Source organism: Felis catus, chromosome A3 (genome assembly GCF_018350175.1).
Source record: "Felis catus isolate Fca126 chromosome A3, F.catus_Fca126_mat1.0, whole genome shotgun sequence".
NCBI classification, from domain to species: Eukaryota; Metazoa; Chordata; class Mammalia; order Carnivora; family Felidae; genus Felis; species Felis catus.
In genome coordinates, this window is record NC_058370.1 from 128,904,777 (window position 1) to 128,928,777 (window position 24,001).

Consider the following 24,001-nt stretch of genomic DNA (forward strand, 5'->3'; position numbering starts at 1 on the left):
GGTGAACAAAATAAGTGGAAGTCTCTGTTTTCAAGGAGCTTCCATTCTTATAGAGGAAGAAAGGCAATCAACCAACACATATGAAACATATCCCATCCTTGTAAGTGCAAAACAAGGTGAGGGAGACAGATGGTGTGGGGGAATATGCTACTTAAGGTGGACAGTTACACAGCACGTTCCCTGATGAGGTGACATTTGAGGAATTTGAAGGAAATAAGCGAATGCACCATACAGACATCTGCAGAGAGAATGTGGCAGGCAGAGAAAACAAGATCAAAGTTCCCGAGGGGAGGCACACGTGGTGGATGCGGACGATCTGAGAGACCCTGAGCCTGGAGAGGAGTTGAAGGTGGGAGGTCAGGTGAAAAACAGGTAGATTTCTTCAGTTTGGAATTTTTTTAAACATTTCTGTATAAATAGGTGAGAAAATGTTGCCTAACTCCCAATTAGACCCCCTATTTAAATATTTCAGGGCTTGTCTAGCTTATTGAGTCCTCTAATTCCAGAACATTCTGATATGATCATAATTACCTACTGGCTCTGCCACTTGCTCGCCTTGTTATTGGGACAGATAAGCCTGTTTCTGCATCTGTAAAGGGGGGCTGATAACACCTGTGCCGTTCTCTACCCAAAACAGTTATAAGGGTGAACTCTTCCTGGGTCATGAAATGATTTCCCAGACTGTAAAATGCTTTTGGGTTATTAGTCCATGGAAGAAGGACGTGGAGCTTTCAAGCAGGTTTTGATCTGCCAGGTCACCATGTGAGCAGGACTTCCCCTATAATTGCTGAACATTTCATAGTACATGTCAGCTTTTGTGAGAATGCAGACTATATGCTGTGACTTTTCCGGTGGCTACTTGGGACCAGAGCCAGAATGACCATTAAATTAAATGCTTTGGAAATATGTATTTATACAGAAAATTTAACAAATGTGTAGGTAACCATCCATTCTTTTATCCTTTCAAGGCCTCTATCATCATCTGTATCTAATGTACTCGGATGCGGGGCATCTGTGTTAAGAGAGGCTAGGGAACAGGCAAACCAGCCTTTGGCTTACTTTTATATTTAAAACTGCTAACTTAACATAGCAAACATTTTCATCCACAGAGGTGTTGGAGATGTGATTCGTTTCAGGACTGCCTCAGTGTACATAAAGGAAATATTCAGTTATGCGATGAGAGGAAAAATTAGTGTTTTTTACTGATCAGGACTTCTTTTGCATCAGAAATGGAGATTCAAATAAAAGATATTTTGCTTTATTTTGATGTGTAACAAAAATCGTAGCAAATACAATTTAGTCAAGTCTAGAGAAATTTTCTAGACAACATGAAGACTCAGCAATAAAAAAACGCTAAAATGAAAAGTAGAAGTACATGGAGGATAATTTAAACTAAAAAAAATTGGCTAATGTTAAGTGAGACGAATTATTATAGTTTCTTATAAAATAATTCTGTATTTTAACTTAACATATATTAGGAAATCACTAAGCCAGCTCTCTGGAAATCTACTTGTTTAAATTTATTTTCATAAGGAACGTTCAGAACTTTCCTGTGATTTGTTCTAAACAGTGTTTAACGTTAACGTTTTAAGCTGGGTAAAGGAGAGAGCTTTTGAATGTTTTTTTGCGGGTGGTGGGGCGGTAGGGAGGAGGTGAGGGTGGTGGTGTTGAATCTTACCTCCCACCACATTGTAAAAGTTTTCGAGAATGTTTCCTCAAAGTCATCAAATACGAATTCTTCTGTAAACCAGTGAAGTAGGCTTTGCCACCAGTGTCAAGTGTGTATTTCCACTTCCAGGTGGACATAGCTGACGTCGAGAATGAAGAAAACCGCTATTCTCTCTTCGTGGAGCTCCTGGAATGTAGCCACCAGGAGGTTGAATTTCAGCACTTGGTTTTGCTCCTGCAAGCTTGGCCGCCTATGAAACACGACCACGTGTGAGTGTTAACATCAAGTTAAATTTCCTTGGTCTGTTCTTTACTTTTAAAAATCCAGGGGGCGCCTGGGTGGCTCAGTCAGTTAAGCGGCCGACTTCGGCTCAGGTCATGATCTCATGGTCAGTGAGTTCAAGCCCCGCCTCGGGTTCTGTGCTGACAGCTCAGAGCCTGGAGCCGGTTTCAGATTCTGAGTCTCCCTCTCTCTGACCCTCCCCTGTTCATGCTCTGTCTCTCTCTGTCTCAAAAATAAATAAACTTTAAAAAAAAAAATTTAAAAATCCAGTACCTTCAGGGGAGCCTGGGTGGCTCAGTCAGTTAAGCGGCCACCTTAAGCTCAGGTCATGATCTCGCGGTTCATGAGTTCGAGTCCCGCGTCAGGCTCTGTGCTGACAGCTCGGAGCCTGGAGCCTGCTTCGGATTCTGTGTCTCCCTCTCTCTCTCTGTTCCTTCCCCACTCACACTCCGTCTCTTTCTCTTGAAAATAAATAAAGAGTAAAAAAAATTTTTTTAATTCAGTAACTTCAAAAGAGCCAGTGAGAAGAAATATATAAAATCAGCATCAACCTTTGGAGAAAATTAAAATTGTTTTTTTTTTTTTTTTTTTTTGGAAATATTGCTGTTTCTTTCCGTTTCTCCTTGCCCCTACGGCCGAATATTTTATTCAAAAATATCAGTGCTTTATAATAACATCTGATTTATAACATCAGCAAAATAATTCCGTTCCAGTATTTTCACCGGGAAATGTTCTGAGTCTCTTTTAACACAGCTTGCAGTGCCGACTTGAGAATCCGAATGGAATCAACTGATAGTTCCCATTTAGTGAGGACACACAGTGTTACGTGCGTTTTACGCTTAGTCTTAATTCATTCAGTAAACCTGCATGGAGAGTGACATCATCTAATTTTCTAAAGAGGGAGTGGGAATTCAGAAGTCTAAGAACTTTCGGCCCCACGTGGTCAATAAGTGGACAAGGCAGAGGTCTCACTTGACGACCGGCCGCCCTCACAGCCCATGTTTCCTGCACGTCGTGCTGAGCTCGCAGCTGCCACTCAGGGCCGCACGCGGTAGTCACGCAGTCCCCGTGCTGTCAGCCAAGGATGCCTGTGGAAGACGCGGCCAGCTGTCTTCTGGGCAGATGCGCCTTCTGTGACGAACTGCTGCTCCTCGTTGGCAAAAAGCAGGCATGCCCACCCGTGCCTCTGCTTCACGGGCCCGCCTGCCCCATGACTCAGCTGTCCCCACCCCACCCCCCCACCCCACCCCACCCCACCCCCGCCCCGGGCCCAGCAACTGGCTCTGCCCAGGCCAGCGTGCACCTCTGTGCCCCCAGGAGCTAACGGAGGTTTTCCCTGAAGAGTCATTCTTCCGTGTGCAGTTTGTGAAGGACTGCTACCAAACAGCCGGCAAAGGCCCTCTCACTTAACCCCAGGGTGAGCCTGTTGGAATTCCTGAAGCCAACCAAGGAGAGCGGTGGTTTTGTTTTGTGTCCGAACGAGTGTTTTCAGAAAGGGGGAAGACCGTTTCTTTTGATCTCTACCGTTTGTGGCATAGATGACATGCGGATGTGTAACTTTTAAGATTCGGGTCTCACCTTCCCTATTTGAAGCCCTGCAGTACAGCTTCTCACACTCAAGCCTTCAGTTTCCCACGTGACCGTGTATCGGAGCAGCGTTTCCATTGGGTCCCAGCTGTCACGGCGGGGCTGCCCCGGAGCCCACGGGTTCTCGTTGGGAGCAGGGTCCCCCGCCGGGCCTGCTGAGCCCGCCTCTCTGGACGGTTCCCAAGCAGCTCTCATGTGACGATGGTGTGCGGTTCACTCACTAATTAGATTGCTTTTTAAGAAAGTGATCAGGGTTGCGTTGCGGATTCCTTCATACCCTCCGAACGGATGTCTCGGTCTAAAGAGAGTTTTTCAAAATCGGAAAACGATACCGTCTAGTAGATGAGCTTACTGTGGTTTTACAGTTTCTTGTGACGTTTAGAACAGTGACCATTTCAAAACACTGGCTTACCCACACGAAGTGAACTCAGCTTAATCACTTAAGGCATGTATTGCATTTTAAACATTTAATGCATTAGCAGGTTTTTAAAACCTAAGTTTTTAAAGGTATATTCTTTTGTGGCCAGAATGAAGTGAAATCACTAAATTGCTAACCTGTGTTCTAAAAACCTCCTTTACAAAATCATTAGAATCGAAACAATGCACTACTAGTCTGCCTAACCCCTCTGACCAGCTGTGTACCTGAGGATAAGTCAAATACAGTGGTCTCTTGTGGCTTTTTTCCTTTCCCAAATTTGTGTTTCACCACAAGGCACTGTATGATGGGACACCTTACCAATAGGTTCTTTAAAGTACTTTTGAGTCCCTTTTCTGTTCCCAGATAATCAAATGTGTGACCTCACTTCCAAAATCACCACCCCCCACCCCCCGTTAAGGAAAGAGGGGAGAAAAATCAGGAAAGGCAGGAGAAGGGAAGGATAGTGTGACAATGACGGAATGTTGCCAGTTAACACAATAAAGGTAAAAACTGAGAAATCTGCCTGATCCACGTGATTGCTAATTTACTGGAACCAATTTTGGTTTTTTAGTTTTATTCCCCTGTGGGAAAATGCATGGGAAGAATAATAGATTCATACTTATGGGACATGTATAATTCTCATCCAGTGTATCAAAGCTGGCTGGTGCAAAGTACATCTTGATAATTGTCGTCAAAGCCACAAGGCCCATCGGGGCCCACTGTTTGGGCAGGCCAGTGTTCCTACTGCAGTGAGGCGGCCTGGTAGGGAAAACCCAGAAAGGTGGAATTCAGACTTTGATACAGGAAAGCAGAAGGTGGGTCCTTGCATGTAAGAAGACTCCTCAGTCTACCAGACACTCTCAGAGCTTTGTACCTTGAATAAGCAGGACTCTTTGTCCTCACACATTGTTCGTTTGAGCTGAGACACAAAGGCTTTGCCAGAGGCTAGTGAGTCCCTTTGTCATTGTTACACGTGACATTTTTCTTAGGGGGCGAGGGATAAGGCCCTTTCAAGGGAAGAACCATCCTTAGGTGTTCAGTGTCTAGACTCTAGAGCCATTCTAATGAGACAACAGAATCTTCATAAATAGGAAAATTATTTTAATGTATCTAAGTAAAATTGGTACCCTCTTCCTGAGGCCATGGGATGAATGTGCCTTTACCTTGTCTGTTGAAATGTAAATCGTGATGTTGGTATGAAACATGAGGTCCTGACATCCAGAGGAAGGAAACAGAGCAAACTTCTGGATGCTTTTATGTTTCAGAAATAAGGAAGCTGTATGAAGTGTGATGTCTCTACCTCTTATGTGTTGCTTCCTCGGTCTATGCTCACAGGCTGACCTCTGCTGCGCCCTTGTGTCCTTCAGCCCCGCCCTGACCCCTGAGTCTGTCATAATCCTATGATAAACAAAAGCCATTATTTAGGTAGTAGATAGTGAAATGTGCCTGCAATTAAGAGCGATAATTCACAATTACAAACATCATTCATTGAATAAAGCAATTTTGCAAAGAAAACATTAAATTGCTCTTTCAGAATGAAAGAGAACTGAGGCCCAGAGAGGTTGGGTGGCTTCCCCAGCACTAAATGACTAGGCAGAGAGAGTTTCAGTGACTTCCCTGAGTCACCCAAGTAGGAAGCCAAGGAGCCGGCCTGTGGCCCGAGGGAGGCCTCTGCTCAGTGTCTGCCCACGGCCTCCACGCTGCTGGGCACTTGGTAATGCCACAGCAAGCTGTTTTCTCTGTGAGATGTTCTCCCTTCTACAATACAGACTTGAAGGAGGAACGCAGCATCTAGATTGTGACTGTAGTTTGCCCAAAGCATTTTGTTTCAAAAGGTGGCATTTCTTTTCTCTTTAAAAATTCCGCACCGCAGTTGTTAGAGCGTTAATCATCCATTCCCAGTGTCTCGTGTTTTCCTCCCTCAGGTCCAGCATAACCAGCAATCCGTGGGTGAGACTGGCAACAGCGATGCTGACCAGGTGCACATCGGAGAACAAGGACGGACTGGGGAATGAGGTTTTGAGAATGTGCCGCTCTTTATATGACACCAAGCAGATGCTCCCCACAGAGGTAAGCGGGTATTTCAAGGGGCTTTCCCAGGGGGCATCCCTTTTCCTTGTCCAAAGTCTTTATTAGAAGCAGTCATCAGCGACTCTGCTTGAGGAACACTTGGCTGAAGTTACCAGTAGGCAAAGCCCATAATTTCCAGTAGATCAAATGAAGAAAAGTCGTATTGAAAGGATGCTCTGAAGCCGATTCCCTTTGCAAATCTTAGGGTGTGACTCAGCTTCCAGTTCCTCTTGGATGCCCTTTCATGTCTAACTCAAGCTTACATCCCCAGGGGTCTGCGTAGCCAGCCCCTGTGTTGTCTCTGCCCGAACCGGACCAGGTGGTGATGGAGTGGGAAGCGTTAGCCCCCCTCTGGGCAGGTGGCCAGCCGCTCTCGCTTTTCCGTGCTTTCTGCCATTGTTGTAGGAAGATCACATAACCACAATGTTTAATCTCTGTAAACACGATAAAGACTCAGCCACCTCCATTTTGACCACCATTCTCTCTCTGAGCCCATAATTTGGCTGTCACTGAGGCATTTGTTTAATGTATGTAAATTTGTACATTCTCAAATAAGTACATATTAATTACAGCTCCCTGCTGTGAATCTGACCTCAGCAGTGTGCTGTTTGAGCAACTTCTGCATGTCTTAAATATAAGCATTTGGATAATGGCACTAAATTGATTAATTGGTTTTCAGGTTCCTGCCACATAGGAGGTAAACTTGAAAATAAAATTGTAAATATGATGCTTCGAATCCTCACAGTAATCACTCAAGGAAGATATTCTCATTATGAATGTACATTTAATGGATTGTTTTCTGAATGAGGGACCGGCTAAGTGTTTTCTGATCGAATTTTAAAATATTTTCTCCATTTAAAGGTTTCCAACCACCAGAATGACAAAATTCTTCTATAAAATATTTAAAGTACCAACAGCAGAAATAACTTCCCTTTATGCCAGAGTGTGTGATTTGCTTGTCTCTGCTACTTACCTACCTGCGATCTGTCGCACTGCGCTGTGAGCACTGGAAGGGTGGGAACCGTGGCTGTGTTACCACTCACCTGCAGCGGGTTTCAACCTACTGTGTGGAGCGGGGACTCAACACAGTTTATTGCCCTCACCAGGGTGAGTGGTATTTACGTGATGAGGGGTTCACCTTCGCCTTACCATAACCTAAGATCAAGCACCGTTAGGTCAGGACCAAACCCCAGAAATGCCAGTTCTGCCGAATCTGAGTTAGGGAAGCACTATTTAGGACCGACTGTCTCTGTATCGCAAGCTGGTGGTAATGGCAGTAAAACTAGCGTTTGCTACCACTCTTGGGCGTCCACTTCCATCGTCCCACTTAACCCTCTCCACCACCGGTAAGGAGGCTCCTTGACCTTCAGTTAACAGCTGATGGAACTGAGGCTCTGAGAACAAAGGTCTGGCTCCTGGTCACTAGGGCAACAAAGGGCAGATCTGGTCATCAAACCGACGTTCCACTTGAATGCTTGGAAAATAAATACTTCCTAGTGAGCCATGCTTCCTACGCTTGGGGTGTCTGCATATTGAATGTGCATGTTTTATGTGCTTGTATAAGCTTCATTGTCATCCCCCTTTTCTATGATACTTCCTTCAAGAATGGCCTGTAGTGTGTTAGCTCTAGTGTGTCGAGATCTCTATCATTACCTGGAGAATTTGGTTTTTATTTAAATATCCTCACTGGTTTGGTTTTACTACCGTTAGTTCTGAGGCAAGGAATGTAAGTTAGCTGAGAACACGGCCACTGCATCTTTGACCTTGACGTCATACCATTCATTACATAATTGAGGTTCAGTAACAGTTACATGTGTTGTCTTGCAGCCACCCGGCAGCGGGTGATAAACATATCTGAGTGTCCAAAGCAGTAGTGAGAGCTGTCAGCATTGCATGTGAAGTTTAGGGGCGACCTTCGAGGACATGCAGGGAGAAGTATGTTGTTCTTCTTTTTATTGACCAACACATTGTAAATTGTGCTCTGTTTCCTATTAAAAAAAAAAAAGTTGGTGATTGAACGAGAAGTTAAATAACTATAATGATTCAGCTCCCTAATATGCTTCTACGGCCAGGTTGAGGTGCCTTGACAAATGGAATAATATTTTATTTACAGTGGTCCCGCTTAATCTCAGAATCATCGGACCAATGCTTCCCGAGTGTTTTAAGGAACTCAGAATACATAGCACAGTGCCTGAAGCACACGTCTATTAGAGTATTCCTCACACACCAGGGAAGGGGATTAGAGCCTGTCCTCTTTCTTGGGACTGGGAGCACCTGAAGGGCAGGGGATATCAGATGTACAAGAGCAGCAGGAGCCCTGGTGATGCAGCAAATTGTACTGTCCTTCTCGGGACTGGGCCACAGTGTGATCTGTGGCCATGAGAAAAGCGCCAGATGCTCTGCCCCTCCCTTTTCTGGCCCCGGGAACAAACAAGGAGTTAGATCATGTGATCTCCGAGGGGACTCTAGTTCTGAGTATTCCCCAAGGTCTCCAGGCCTTTGAGGAGGCTGACTGGAGGCTATTTCCAACTGCACCCAAAGCACCTAATCACGAGTTTCCATCAACCTCCGGTTCTCTTGGGGCAGGGGGGAAGGTACTGGATTAAAGCCCATGTTGAAGTAAGCCATTAGCGCTTCTCTGTTCCGGTTTGATAAGGTGAAAGATAATCATTATCAAACGAGTTGTGTTGCCACAGTGACTTTTCTTTATTTTCCTTACGCTGCCTCACTTCTGTCTTGAATTTGGGTATGTTTACAGATTTTTTTTCCTTAGGATGCCATGATTAAAAGAACCTTGCAAATGTTAGGTACTATTTTTATTGATTGTTAAAGGTGCTCAAATGTGAGTTAAAATGGTTACAGAGGAAGGAACATGGTAATTAAGAAATGGAAATGTCTTCTTAAGTTTATTTTACCACCTTTGGAAATTACATTGTCTAATTTCAGAAGTGCATAATATTTAATATCACTCTGGTGGTAAAATGATCCATGACTCAATTTTTTAAAATTTATTACTTTTGGTTGCTCTACTCTGTGGTTTATAAAGTACGTTTGTCCAACTATCTAGGACATGGTACTTCATCCACATTTCCTGTCTCCCCACTGAGTTCCCATATTTAGAGATTGTTTTCTGTTCTTCGTGACTCTTCAGAATGTCTTTATGCAATACCTGCCGTTGTTCCTGGTTCTTGTTTACTTCCCGCCATGTTGGTTTTGCTGATGGAAAATATTACCAGAAGGATAAGATCAGTGCTGCTCGCAGATCATATTTCTGTAGTCTTGAAAGTTCTGTATCCTTCTTAGCTTGTATCCATGGCAATATATGAAGCATTCTCAGGAATGGGGGATATTCAGAATTAGAAACCAGCATAAAACAGATTCTTGGCATTTACAAATTTAAACTTCCAAGTTGCAGCTCTTTGTGACTGACCCTGAAAGTCCCTGGTTTTGCTGAAGCACAGCATGAACTAGAGTCACACATGCTTTGGGTCAGGTGTTTGCGAGTTAGAGGCCCAGCTAATGAGCGAGCCTAGCTAATCTGCAGCCTCTAAGTCTCAGTGTGATTGTTCTTTCTCATAGTTGAGGTACTTTTGATAGAGTCTAGAGTTGATTTGCAGATCAGATGACCTGCATCTCTGTGCCCCTCTGCTCCTGCTGTAGATCCTGCAGCACGTTTGGGTGCAGGATACCCCAGGACGAGCAGGAGGGCTGTGCAAGGACAGAAGGACCATTAGTGGACCGGTCCTGCTTCTTTGACAACCATCAGCCACAGGGACCATGCCTTGGGGACATCACCATGAATCACATTTGTGCGGGGTTCTGGCCTGGTTTTGGGCCCAGATGCACCTGTTCCTCTTGAGTCAAGGCCTCTCGTTCTGTATCTTGATGGCCAGACAGGTTTGAGCTGGGAAGGTGCTGATGAGGTATTTTATGGTTCTCTTTGCTGCTTTGTCCTTTCTTAGAGCTTCCCAGATCCCCCTGTAAATCTCCCGATAAACTCTTCTTGTAACACAGGGGAACATACCGAAGGACCTAGTAGAGTATTTAAATACAGAGTAAGTATTTAGCCAGTAACTGTTAGCTAAGAGATAGAAAGTACTCAGTAGCTCAAAAAGTACTCCTCCATTCTTGGATGTCCTTGACTTTATACTTCAGGTAAAGTGTATTTCTGTCAGCAAAACCATCGTGGCCGTAAGTCAGCAAGTACCATGAGCAGTAACGGGCTAGACATAAATGCATTCTAAAGAGCCATGAAGAAAAAACAACCTTCTAAATACGGGAACTTAGGGGATGGGAAGTGGGGGCGAAGGGAAAGGTAAGTCCCTTTAAGTACCATGTCCCGGACAGTTAGGCACATGTACTTTGGCATAATCTGTCCATCATGCCTGCTCAGAGGGGTATACAGGTTATTTTGGTAAAAGTTGTCATCAAAGCTAAGGTCAGCCAAGTGATACGCTTAGTCTAAATATCATAAGTTGCTGGGAAATACCTGTTTACCTGTTACAGAGAACTTAGTAAATATGAGTGCTGGGAGGGAGTGATATACAAATATTTTTAGGTATAGTCTCTACCAAGCAAATTTGGAATACAGAGAAGGGAAAATATCCTTGCCCTCAAGTGAGGCAGCTGAACAAATGAGTTAATTACAATATCGTAAGATGACAAATAGTGTCGTCGGAATATAGGAGTTGCCAAACGTCGGAAATCCAAGGCAGCTTGGTAGGAGATGGGGTTTTCCTGTGCCCTTTTCAGCGGAGCCTCAATGAACCAATAGGGGTCCATCAGAAAGAGAAACAGCAGAGGTCACCTCTTGTGCACAGACCCAGAGGTCTGCAGAAACTCAAAACTGTAGCTGTACCGTCAGGACACTGGCCACCTGCAGTTATTAAAACTTAAATTCAGGAAAATGGAATAAAAATTCTAAAGCAGTGCCTCAGTTGCACCAGCCAGATCTCAAATGCTCATAAGCGTGAGGCTCCTGGCTGCCATGTTGGACAGAATAGTCTGTCGTGGCCGCGAGGTCTCCTGGGCCGTGCGGTCTGAGCGCTGTCTGAGCAACGTGCAGGTGGGGGAACATCGCTGTGACATTCCAGGAGGAGGAGGTGGAGGGCGACAGAGGCAAGTTGGTGCAGGACAGCTGCGTGAAATTGTCGTGTGTGAGAGTCCGTATTTCCTCCTCCCAAATACTCTCTGTGGGCTGTGGCATCCCAGAGGGCAGATCCGCATTTCTCTTTGGCCCAGGAGCTCGGTGAGGTTCCTCGTAGGACCGTGTGCTTCAGGGCATACAGAGTGTGAGGTAGAATCCATGATGCTTGAAGTGCACATTCTACAAACGTGTTTCCCTGCCGGTATTGATCATTTCCACCCAAGTTCACGTGGTACAACCTTCCAGTCTGAAATTGAAGGCCTTGCTGATTTCCAGCAGAGATGTGCTAAGGAGAAAAGGGTAAAACCCTCCAGTGAGTGGGATTCTGAAGAACGCTTTTCTCCTGGGGGCTTTGAATAGGAGCTTCTTCGTGTCACCCTTGTTTTATCAAGACTTTATAATAATGTAAAGAAATTATCAAAATGTCATAAATTAGAGTGTTTCTTCTCTGGAATGCTGCTGTTGGAGTAGCATAGGAGAAAGGCCAGTCCCATGGGGGACAGGGATTCTTAGTTTTCAAAAACAACCCCTGTTTTGTATAAGGAGGTTGCACTCTCTGGTCCTCCATGCACATGTTCTGTTCTTTCTGTTATAGCTACATTCAGGACACCGGGGGAGCATATAGCTCCGCGGAGAGGAAGAGCTTGCAGATATCCTATGTTCTTGTACTTTTGTTGTGAAGGGCCATCGTTTGTTATCTTGTATAAACTCTTGCTCTCTGATGACAGGTTCAGCTAGGGTAATAAAGGGCTGAGAATAAAATTCAAATGCGTATGTTGGAGATCCAAATGCATTTTCAGTTTTTTGGACTACAGATACTTTTCATGAAACATTCAGTTCACCTTGACAGTAGAATTATAAACACGTTTTTCAATACGTAAGTTGCTGATTCTTATTGTTGCAGAGGATAACTGGATCTTGGTGATAATATTAACAACCTGTAATCATTTGTATCATTTAAGTGTCTACACACACACACACACACACACACACACACGCATGCACACGCACGCATGCATACGCACGCATGCATGCAGGCACAAAACTGCAAAGTAGATATAATTACCTCCATTTTACTTGTGAGGAAACTAGGGCTCTGAGAGATTAGGAGAATAGATTACAGTCCTGTGTCCACCCGGAAGGAGACTTTGCAGCTGTTAAACGCAATATCTGGTGAATATCAAGTGAATATCTGATCGGGCCGAAAGATGTTTACAATATACATGGTGAAGTGAGTGAAGCAGATACCAAACAATCCGTGTGGTCCCGTGTGCGCTTTCTGCACACACCCTCCTAGAAAAGGTGTGGAAGGACGCCGCCAGATTAGCGCCTGGCATCCGGAGTGCCTCCTGCCTGCTTGCTCACGTAACTGCCCTTGTGGTTCCAGGGTGTGAGGGCGCTGAGCTCACTGCTGCTCAGCCAGTCCCTGCCGCTCCCAGCCCTGAAGCTTCTCCTCGAGAGCCAGGACGACGGCCTTCACGCCACGGCGCTGGAGCACATCACCGCCTTTGTCCAGGTATCCCCGGTGGAGTTTACCGTTGCTTGTGCTTCGGAGAAACGAATTAGCATTGTCATTCTCAGAAATAACATCCGTGATTGATTTAAGGCTGTTTTGTCTGCAGTATTCTCTGACCACGCTGTTTCTGTTTTGTCTAAGAAGTAAATATTTGTTTATTCTATAAACATTTACTAAACCTCTCTCATGAACCAGACTCTGTGTTCATGTGCTGAGAATACAAATCCGAATGATGAAGCAGTTTCTCTGGAGAAGCCAGTGTATTGTATACCCTTTAAAGAAATGTCAGAGCAGCCCAGGACAAGTGGACGTGTCCTTGCCACTTGAAATTTAGATCACAGGAATTTGTCGCGTCAGGCAGGATTCTGTGCCTGGATGTATGTGTTTGGTTGCCTGCTAATTAAAGGTGAGACAGTGGCTGCAGGTAATGTTTACTGGCACCTTCTAAAATCTCAAGCCCTGTTTCCCCTGGCAAACTAACGCGCCATTGAAGCAGTGTCTGGGCTTGAGGAATGACGTACTAAAGTCAAGGCTTGAGATTTCTCCCTCAAGGCTGGTTGTCTTGTTATCGTGATTAAGGAAGAAACTTTCACTTCCCTTTTCAAATTTTACACTTTAGAAATAGGTAGCTCAGAGTTGTGTTTTAATGAATTTCCATTGTATGATCCTTACTGAAACCCTTCTGTAGAGATCATTCTTTCACTGTAAAATTTGTGTGTGTGTGTGTGTGTGTGTGTGTGTGTGTCTGTGTGAGTGTGTACACACACAGATATAATTTTAGGTATGCGTGTATACTCACACACATGTATGCACACACACAGTTATATTTGTTTTTTTTTTTAACAAAAATGTTAGAGGATGTTTTCTAGGGACAAGAGAGGAGAAGAGAATTCTAGAACCTGGGCACATACTTGCCAAACAAAACCATGAAGAGATTTAATGACAACGGATACAGAAAGTTAGGTCTATGGTTACAGAAAGTAGGCAATAATTCCATTTGGAAATTGTCATAATGAGCAAAATGAAAAGAGTCTAATGCATTTATTCATTGAGATGTATTTCTGAAATAATATAAAGCTTCTGCAAACATTTTTATGACTACTCTTCATTATCACTGATGATTGATCATAGCAGGGGCCTCTTTGGAAACAAGGCATTAGTAGGGAGTGGAGGGGCCTGTGTGCTGTAACCCCCCATCCAACTGTGCTCAGATAAACCCTGCATAGTGTTGGGAATGGACAAGAACCTAAGAATTACAATGTTTTTTTTTTCTTTAGCCCATTTTTTATTGCAAATCCAAGAAATTAGGAAGAAGGGAGAAACAGAAGAAAATCAGGCTGCATGTTTTAGTGCTTTTCCTTCTCCCCACTGTCGTCTCTGTCTTAGTGTCTCTGCTTAGGCGTTCCCACTAAATTGGCCATGGGCCTCTCTGAGAAGACTACAGTGACGTGCTATCCATCACCCTTCTGTACTCATCCTGCATGGAGCTCCCTTAGTGCATCCTAAATTCCAGAGGCGAGTAGATCAGGTTTCATTGTAAAGATTCTTCATCCCGAATGCATCCGTGAGGACTGCAACTAGAACTGGGGCTCCCCACCTGCAGACTGGCTTTGCTGCACACACGCACCCACGCACACCCCTGACACACACACTCACACACCCCCACACGCTCACACACACCCTTGACACATAGTCTCACATGCACACACACACACACCCCTGACACACACTCATACACACATATACTCTCTCTCTCTCTCTCTCACACACACACACACACACACACACACACACACACGCACACCCTCTACCACTGGCTATCACAGTAAGAAACCAAGTGGGAACACTGCAACACCCAAGTCATTTGTAAATGGTGCTGAGTTACCTCCATAACACTTCCATGTCATGTGCAGCATTGGGCTAAAGCTCTGTGGTTGTGAAATAGCCCTTCAGACTGTGGGTGGTTTGTGTGGGGTTGTGATGATGACACCCAGAACCTCAGTGGCCTTCAGATCCACAAATCAAAACCGGAGATGTCAGTTGCTGAGGTGAGTTACTTACCGACCACCGAGGCCCTTACCTGGGGGAGGTTGGTAATGGCACTTAACTGTAATTCCCTGCACTGAGGTTGAGTTTTTACATTAGGCCAACCCATCTGTGACCTTAAAATGTGTTTGTGGAAATGCTGAGTATCGTCAGACCTTGTGCATTCTCCCAAGAGCTGAAGTTTGGCAGGGTTTTCCAGTTTTTAAAAATTTTTAACTTTTTTATTTTGAGATAATTTTAAATTCGCATTCAATTGGAAGAAATAGTACAGCGGGATCTCTTGTACCCTTCACATGGTTTCCCTTGATGGTAGCATGTTGCATAGCTGTAGTGCAATGTTCTGATTCACTCTCTGGACCTTATTCAGATGGCAGTGGTTTTACAGGCACTCACTTGGGTGTGAAGTCCTGTGCAATATTGTCCCATGGGGATTTGTGTCACCACCACTACGGTCAAGACACAGAGCAGTTGCATCCCAGGGATCTCTTGTGGGGGACCCTTTGTGGCCACAGCCACCTTCTCCCTCCCCCACATACTCCCCCCCGCCCTCAGCAACCTGTGACAACTACTGATCTGTTCTCCATCTCTGTCACTTTGTCATTCAAGAATGCTCTATAAATGAAAGAAGAACTTAGCTGTAGTTCATCATTGCTCTCCCAACACCATTAAAAGGTCATGTGACCCTTGTCTAAGGGCAGAGTTTCAGTAGGCCTTTTTACAGGACTCCTGACTAGCTGTCTTTATTCTGTCTTATTAAATTTTTTTTCTGTTTGAAATCATATGTGGTATTGCAATGAAAAACATAATAACATTTGCTTTTTTGTTTGTTTTTATTTTGCTATTCACTCTGTCCATTAGTAGAGGGCCTGGGTTCATTAGTAACTTCAGTTTCTCCCTTGTGGTTATTGACGGTAGTTCCTGTTGACATTAAAAGACAAAACCAAGGGACTCCTCTGGTAGGCAGCCGCGCCTGCGCAGCACGTGGATCCACGTGGGAAAACAGTGCCACGTGCTTGCTGTTGGCACGTGTTACTTCACTATTGGTTACAAAAGGCTGACAGCTTTACAGGTGTTTACAGCTCAGCAGGTGGTGCGTTAAGTGCTGATGCCAGAGATTGGACCGCATTTCTTCATTTCCTTCTCGAAGCTTTTCTGAAATTGCCCGCCTCTAGTGTTCAGCATGTAACCTCTTACAAATGGCCAGCAGCCTCTTTCCTGGAGCAAGAGAAAGTCTTTCTTAGAGCTTATTGTCGATGAATAATTAAAACCCCCGCATGGTGCAGATCTTCCTCAGCTAACCATGGGCTTATGTCCCAATAAATCCATTGCAAGTTGGGAATATCGTGAGTCAAAAGGGCACTTACTGAACTTAACCTACCAAATACTGGAGCTTAGCCTCACCTGCCTCACATGTGCTCGGAGCACTTCTGTTAGCCAACAGTCGGGCAAAATCATGTAACACAAAGCCTGCCTTATAACGAAGTATGAATGTGTCATATAATTTACTGAAGACTGTCCTGAAAGTGAGAAACGGAACGGCCGTCCGGGTGCAGAAGATGTGTCAGCATATTGGTTGTTGACCCTCGTGGTCGTGTGGCTCACGGGGAGCCGTGGCCGCTGCCACCACCCAGCACCATGAGAGAGGATCATACTGGGTATTACTAGCCCAGGAAAAGATGCAGAATCAAAGTGGTGCTTCTACTGAATGTGTATCACTTTTGCACCACTGTGAAGTCAAAAAATTGTAAGAGTGTTGCGAGTCAGGGGCCGTCGGTATGGACTGCTGGGTTCCCTCGTCCATCAGCCCCAGTGAGATTCGAGCTCACCTCCAAAACTTTCTTCTCTCCAAGAAGAATCTTCCTGCTGCTGTGTTCGAATCTCGTCTCTGGAGTATTTTGCACTGGGAAAGTCACTCGCTCATTTCCTCAGAGTAAGCAGACGTCGACCGCTAAGAGTTCTGTATACCGACACCCCCCGTCGCATAATTCCGGACTTGTGGTAGCTTTGCTCGTCACTCCTTCCTCCTCGTCAGTGCTGCTCACCGCCTCTGCCCGGCCTCCATCCTGGGGCCTGTCCTGGACTGCAGTGCCTAGTGAAAGAAGAATTCAAGGGGTGACAGATGAGGGGTTACAGACCTTGTCACCTAATTAAGCATTCCTCTCTGAAGCTAGTGACAACCCGTGTCTCTCCAGTACCGGCTCTTTTCCCGACATCGTTACGGGCACATCCTCACCTTATCTTCTTACTAATCTTGCGAAAAGGTGGCATTCTAGTTTCACAGATGGAAACACACACCCAGAGGTCATACAGCTGGGCACGGCCGGAGCTGAAATTTAAACTGTAGATCCAGCGTTCAAAGCCTGTAATGCTGCTTGCATTCATGTGGCGAGGCAGGCTGTCTTATCCTGGAAACGGCTTGTCTCTGCAGAGAAATGAAATTGCTGAGAGCATCTCGAATCATATTAGCTCTGAGCTGGCCTAATAAGTGGCCCACTATAGGGCTTCCTTTTTCAAACCCACTAGGAAACCTGGGTCTTGGGTGAGCACTGCTGGGGGCTGAGAGCTTACCACCTCCCCGGGGTGCTCTCGGCCATTTTTTGATAAACCTCATAGTAAGGGAGCACCTCTGGATTGGGATTGAAAGCTGCACCTTTACCTTGAACATGTTGGTCTTGGCCCTGCCCGATGGAGTTGCTCAGGATTAGATGCCTCCATGGACAGTCCTTCACATATTTAGCATTGGTGACTCTTAGCCTCTTTTGTCTTGCCTTGAAGGCACTGGAGCCCACAGACATTACTTACACTGCACCGTGTCTAGATAGGAGGAGGGAGAGCCTTAAAGATGCTCAGGAAAACACGTTTGGATTAACATTGTTATGCAAAACCAAGAAACCTTCTTCCTTTCTTTGTCTCCTCTTTAACTCTATCCAGGCTTCCAACTAGTCCCTCCCTGATGAGAGTCTGTTCCACCCTGAAGAGCTCCCTCAATACTGCCTTCTCACAGTTCTCAGCTGAATGCCTCTGGTGACAGGCAGCTCACTCCCTGTCAGTTAATCTGTTCGATTTCTAAGCCTCATTGGTGGTTGATTGACTTACTTAGTGTGAGCAGATGTGCTAAGCATCCATTGTGCTAGCCTGTTAGTGTGTGTAGGAGTGAGGAATGGGCAGGATGTTTGTGAAGATAAAATAAAATCACATCCTCTATTTAAAGGAATGATATGGAGATTCATATGTGAGATAACAGCACAAGAAACGAAGGTAGGAACAGGGTAAGTACAAAGTGTGGAACCGGCAAAACTCAGGGCCCACGATGCAGTGTTTGCTGTGGTCATAGAAGCAATCAGACTCGGCTTTTCAAAGATTCTCTCTCAATGTTAGAGCAGAAGTTAGAAGATTTGCCCTAATTTTGGTTTCAGAAGAGGCATACTGTGAAATCCCGTGCTAGGAGAGGCTGGTATTTATGCTGAGAAGTGGAGTCTGAATATCTTTCAAATAAACAGAAAACAAAAGAAACCCTGCAGGCATTTTCCTTCTCCGAGTATACACTCGTGCTGCCCTTTTATTTTTCTGCCCTTGCAGTTGATGTTCAATAACTTTTATTAGTAGCAGTATATGTAAAAATGAGACAGGTACCCTGTCCTCCAGCAAACAGTGAAATAATAGTACATAATCTTCTGCAGAATTATTGGAATGAGGCCCTGCATACATTTCAGGTACCTACCGAATTTCAGCTTACCTCTTAGGTTTGTATAATTACTCTTAGTTTTGTATAGATCCATAAAGTCGGAGACTTTAATTCAGAGAAAGTTCATTACCTGTTGTTGGAACTGGAATTAAGAAGATAACGTTTTAATGGCTTGGAAGATGATAGCCCTTTGTGCTTTAATAGATTTATTTCCCAAGATCTGCAAAGTTTCTTTTACTCTCAAAAATTAATTACTGACAGAAGAAACAATCAGTGACCGAGATGGCAAGCATTTAGTCATTTTATGATAGATGTATGTCCTCTCCTTCTGGAACATGCATCTTGCCTGGTTTGTCTGACTGTAACAACTTTGGCCATTTACTGAACTTGAACTCTGCACCAGGCATTGTGTTAGGCACTTAAAAACATAGCTTATCACAACCCGCAGGGATAGTCTGAGGTCTACGGGTCTGGGGCTCAGAGAGATTGTCCTTAACAGGGTCACACAGCTGTCCAGCAAAGAAACCAGGATTGGAAATTAGTCTCTAGCCCAAAGTCTGTCTTCTCTTCCCAAGACCAGACTGCCTCTGACTCGAATTCAGAGTTATTTGATCAGAGGAATTAAATCAGCTGATCCTCCTGGACTTGTCTCATATTTATTTCCAACATCCAGCTGAGTCCAGAAATGACAGAACATATTTTTTTCCTCAAGCTCTAAAAGCACCAATCAAGCAAATGTCAGGAATGTGTGATTTTCCACAGACTGTATACCAAAATAATTCTTGATCAATTAAAAAGTTACATATTTTTAAAAGTAAAATGTGTGTGTGTGTGTGTGTGTGTGTGTGTATCAGATCCTTTGAGGAATTCTACTAAAACTTTTAATATTTAAAGCAATAGAAAAAATCATAAACGAACAGTTTTTTTCCTGACATTATAAAAATGTAAAACTTCTGTAAAACAAATAATAAAAACAGAATAGCAAACAGATTAGAATGTTTATTACAACTGAAATCAGGGTCGATAATTTAAGTTCTAGAACTCACAGAAAGCATTTACATAAAAAAATTGATTTTTGGTATTTCGATAATATCAGACATTTAAAAACAACTGACATATCCGTAGCAGGAGAAGGTATATAACTGTTCTCTCTCTTCAATAGACTATTTTGTAGCCATTGGGATCTTTAAGAATGAAAACTGTGTAAAAGCACCTACGAATCTTTTAATATATTGTGAACGAAGTAGACCACAAAATCTCTGCACGTGGAGAATTACTAGAGAGGAAAGGAGGGAAGTCATTTTCCTGTGGGATCCACATATAGAGGATTTGTTTTTTCAAACTATTTCCACCTTTTCTTTTTTTCTGGATTTGAAAAAGGAAAATACACTGAGTTAGAATGAGGGATGGGTGGCTACCAGACTTGTAGTACTTTGTTAGAATTTCAGTCAAAAACAAGAAAAATGAAGAAAAGTTGAAGCTCAACACATGAAGCGGGCAGCTCGGAATGTGGCCGTCATGCTTGGGAAGGTCTGGGGCACCGCCGGGCACCCTGCCGGACTGAGGACAGTGACTCAGTCTGGCCTTGGCACCCCCGAGGCAGGAGGCCTGGTGTGGGACCTTGGCCAGTCCATTTCTTCTCTGACCCTCAGGCCCCTCTTCTTTAAGATGCAGTTGTTGGAACGAGTCCTCACAAAGGCCCTCCTTCTTTCTGTGTTCTTTCTCTATTTTGTCCCAAATGTGCACAGTTTAAGTGTCTACACGGTATTTCCTGTGTGCGTGACAATTACAAAGTATGCTCTGACCATTCTGTACCTTTTGCAAAGGGCCAGAGCCAGGTGCAAGGTCAGAGAAAGGAAATAGAACAAAGGCAGCCACTCCCATTTTCTCAGGACCTGATTACGAGAAGCTAAACCAGAATTTCCCCCTAGGCCTTGGCCGGGCCACCACAGAGCTCAGTGGAGGTCAGCAACATCTGAGTGGGCCAGGGCCCAAGGGGAATCATTGTATTTCATTTCCGTGACTTCTGCCTTGGGCTTGCTTGCTTGCTGGCTTGCTTGCTTTCTATTAATGTTTTATTATTTATATTTGAAAGAGCAAGCATGAGCGAGGGAGGGGCAGAGAGGGAGACAGAGGATCCAAAGCAGCCTCTGTCCTGAGAGTGCAGAGCCCAATGCGGGGCTGGAACTCAGGAACCATGAGATCATGATGTGAGCCAATGTCCGACACTTAACCGACAGAGCCACTCGGGCACCCCTTCTGTTTTCTTAGCCAAGGGAGTGGACCGAGAGCTTTGAGGGGGTCGGTGCTTGGCCGCCCGCCCCTGACCCCAACCTGGCCAGCAGGAAACCGATTTCGAGGATGTCCTCGCCCTGGAGAGAAGCAAACAGAAGAGAGGGATAAGAGGAGCAGTAACTGTGAGCATTGACAGAACCCCTGTCTCTTCCTCAAGCTGGAAAAATCCATCACTCCCTTTCTAGGAGTCTTTCAGACCCCCAAAGGAAGGGTTCGTGAGGAAACAGAGAGAATAATAAAGGTGTCCTAGCCTTGAAGACTTATTCAGGGCAGCGGAGAATGTATTGCCCTGCAGTGTTTGGATTCTGAGTCTTTTATCTGTCTATTTTATCAAACATTTGCCTGTAGCATCCTGGCACACATTTGTTCCCTCCTAGAGGGCTGGGTGCAGGGATTCTTTGTTTTTAAGGGCGAACCAAAAAAATACACAGTAACTCAGATGCCCTATGTGTGTGCGTGCACATGTGCTCAGGAAAGCAGTAGTGTTCAAGGAAAGGGTGAGAGCTTTAGGGTTACTCATTCTTGGATTCATCCTACAAGTCTTGCTGAGCCCCCAGCTGTGGCCAACACTGTTCTGGCCATGGGGGATTCGGGGATAAACAAGGAAGACGAGATCGTTGCTCTGGAGGTAAACAAATAATACACAACTAGTCAAGGATGAGGGCTCATTGTCCAGCTCACCGTTCAGCAGCCACATGACATTGGGCACAGTGACTTTGACCTCACTGAACTGGCTTCTTCATCCATCAAATGAGATTGTAACTGTCTTGCAAGGATGCTTTAAGGTTGAGACTGAGTGCTCACTGGCACGTGGATGGCCCTCAGCAAATGGAAGACACTGTGACAGTGGGGGCAGCACTCACATAGGGTCAAGACTCCTGTTTCCTAGCTCTGAAGAAGAGAGGGAGGGAAGCTGGAAGGAAAGAAGAGACACAGAACCCATAAGCAGACCCCAGTGGAGAGTGCTCACCGGTCTTCCACAGCCCTTTCCTTTCCCACCATCCCACCTCTACAAACAAAAACCAGCAAGAGATGCTAAATTGAGCTCAACCTAAGTGTCTTCCTGAGTCCGAAGTGGATGAGCTGCATGTGCTCGTATTGACAAAAGCACGAGGCCCAGGGTTTGCAAGAGACTCTTCAGTCCTGGAATCTGGCTCTGTTCAGATCCTCTGCTGGGATAGCGCTCTTAGGGTGTACTTGCGCCGTTGACAAAAGTGTGACAGCATTCAATGATGTGGGTTCGTCCAGCCATGTAACAAGAGTTGATTAAACTGGATGCTGGGAGAGGAGGATAAAGCCTCTGTGCCCTGTAGAAGCCCCCAGTCTGGCAAGGGAGCCAGACCTACAAATCACTCCCGCGGAAGAACATCTGTAAGGAAGGAGGAATCAGCTTAGGTGAGAGACGTAGGGAAAATGTCACCCAGGAGATGAGACTGACGTTGCGGTTGGTTTTAAAGGATCACTAGGTTGCAGGAAAGATTGATGCTCTCTGACAGCGGGCGGTGACTCTCATTCTCAGAACAGCTCTTGCTTTCATTCTTGCAGTCCATAGATGCAGTTGACCTCGTCTTCAGTAGCGTTTCCTCCTTGTCACAGAACATGCAGGACGAGCACCCTGTGAACAGTTGTATAACATAGTTGGTCCAAACATTAGTTCATTGGCTTTGAAATGCCACATTATTCCTGTGGTCCCTACAACCAAAATTGCTAAAAATGCTCAGTGACATTAGGAAGGACTGTCCTGAAGCTGTTTTATGACAGCCCCATGTAAATGAGGAGCTCTGGATTTTGACGTGCGACGAGCGTTGACTTGATTCCTTATAGAAAAAAATGTGGAAATAATAGAAAATAGAAAGGCGTATGCTAAGTGTCAACCCTGTCGAAAACCATACAGAGACTAAGCAGAGAAGACCAGGGAGGAAACACAGAGGACATCCGAGCTGAAAGAGCCTGTAAAACAGGCCACATAACATTGGTCTCCAAAATACAAAAATGTCTTAAAAAGGTAAGTTGGGCACTGAGCTTTCTAGAGGCTTAAGCAAGAACGACCTAAAGCCTTCCTGTCCGTCTTCCTAGTTACATCAGTGGGGTTGATGGATATATTTTCTCAGTGGAGTAAAAAACAGGTTTTTCTGTTGTAGAAAGAATTGTTTGCCTGGGCCTCTACATACAGCAGAGGTTTGGGGTTAAAGAAAATGGGCCGTGGCAAAGCACCAACGAGATGGTAACTGTGGTTGTTGAAAGCCTGGGCTCTGAAGTCGAGACTGGCCTGAATTCAGCTTCCGTCCTGGCCGCGTGACTTGCCACGATGTGTGCCAGCGTTCTTACCCCTCCTTTCCCTGATCCGTGACTTCCAGGGCTGATGGGGACACAGTTGGCAGTTTCTGGCCCTCGGTGTTTGGTAGCCGTGGCAGCGGCTCGGGGCTCTTGGCACGTGGCTGCGTCTGCTGCTGCCGGGGAACCGTGTCTGTGGTCCCGTGTGTGTGTGAGCTCAGGCTCGCGCCCCCGTGTGTGCTCTTTGGCGTGAGCGCCGTGAACCCCGGTGAAGGGTGCAGGATGACGAAAGCGGGAAGAAAGGCGGCGTGGAGCAGCCAGTGGGGGGCGTGCGTGATGAGTTCTCTGGCAGGAAGAAGTGAGCAGGGCCCCTCTCATGTTTTACCTGTCTCATTTCTTGAAGGTGAATGACTCCAACTGCGACCAAGAACTTCTTTCCCTGCTCCTGGACGCCAGGCTGCTGGCCAAGTGCATCTCTACTCCCTTCTACCCGCGAATCATCGAGCACCTCTTGGCCAGCCCGCAGCAGGGGCCCTGGGATGCGGAGGGGCTGGCCAGACACCTGCGGGAGGCCGGCCACGGAGCCGAAGCTGGGTCGCTCCTTCTGGCCCTGCGGGGAACGCACCGGGCCTTGCGAACCTTCAACGCGGCGCTCAGCGCGGGAGAGCACTGGGTGTGAGTCCGGTCTGGGCCTGCGTGGTCGAGGTTTCTCAGCCACCCGGTGGGAAGGAACCCCAAAGCCAAATGCTGTTCCATGGGCCACGGGTGCACCTGCTGATCGTTCTCAGTGGTTCCAAAAATGCAAATAAAGCTGTATATAAGTGATGAGCGTCGTGTACACGTTTTCTTTCTGGCCGTGACCGGTTAACGTACTTTCTTCTTGACTAAGAGTCTCGACTCCTCACCCTTTATTCAGAACTATCTTTTCTGGATAGAATACAGCGAATAAAGACATTTGGATGTGGAGGTGGGTAGGGCTGCGCTAGAAACGGAGTGTGTGTGGGATGGTCACT

At 45.5% G+C, this 24,001-nt stretch overlaps 1 protein-coding gene across 10 annotated transcripts in view; it reads left to right on the plus strand.

Moving 5' to 3' along the window:
• The window catches only part of NBAS (NBAS subunit of NRZ tethering complex), a 355,550-nt gene extending 331,737 nt beyond the window's left edge, over window positions 1-23,813 (plus strand). For 9 of the 10 annotated variants that reach the window (XM_045054917.1, XM_045054918.1, XM_045054920.1 and 6 more), the window contains 4 exons: window positions 1,799-1,938; window positions 5,882-6,026; window positions 12,560-12,688; window positions 23,392-23,813. In XM_045054917.1, coding sequence (XP_044910852.1) covers window positions 1,799-1,938; window positions 5,882-6,026; window positions 12,560-12,688; window positions 23,392-23,667 — 690 coding nt within the window. In that variant the 3' untranslated portion in view covers window positions 23,668-23,813. Of the gene's footprint in view, window positions 1-1,798; window positions 1,939-5,881; window positions 6,027-12,559; window positions 12,689-23,391 lie in introns of those variants that run through there. The other variant, XM_045054925.1, reaches the window with a different exon arrangement.
• The last annotated feature ends 188 nt before the right edge of the window (window positions 23,814-24,001 follow it).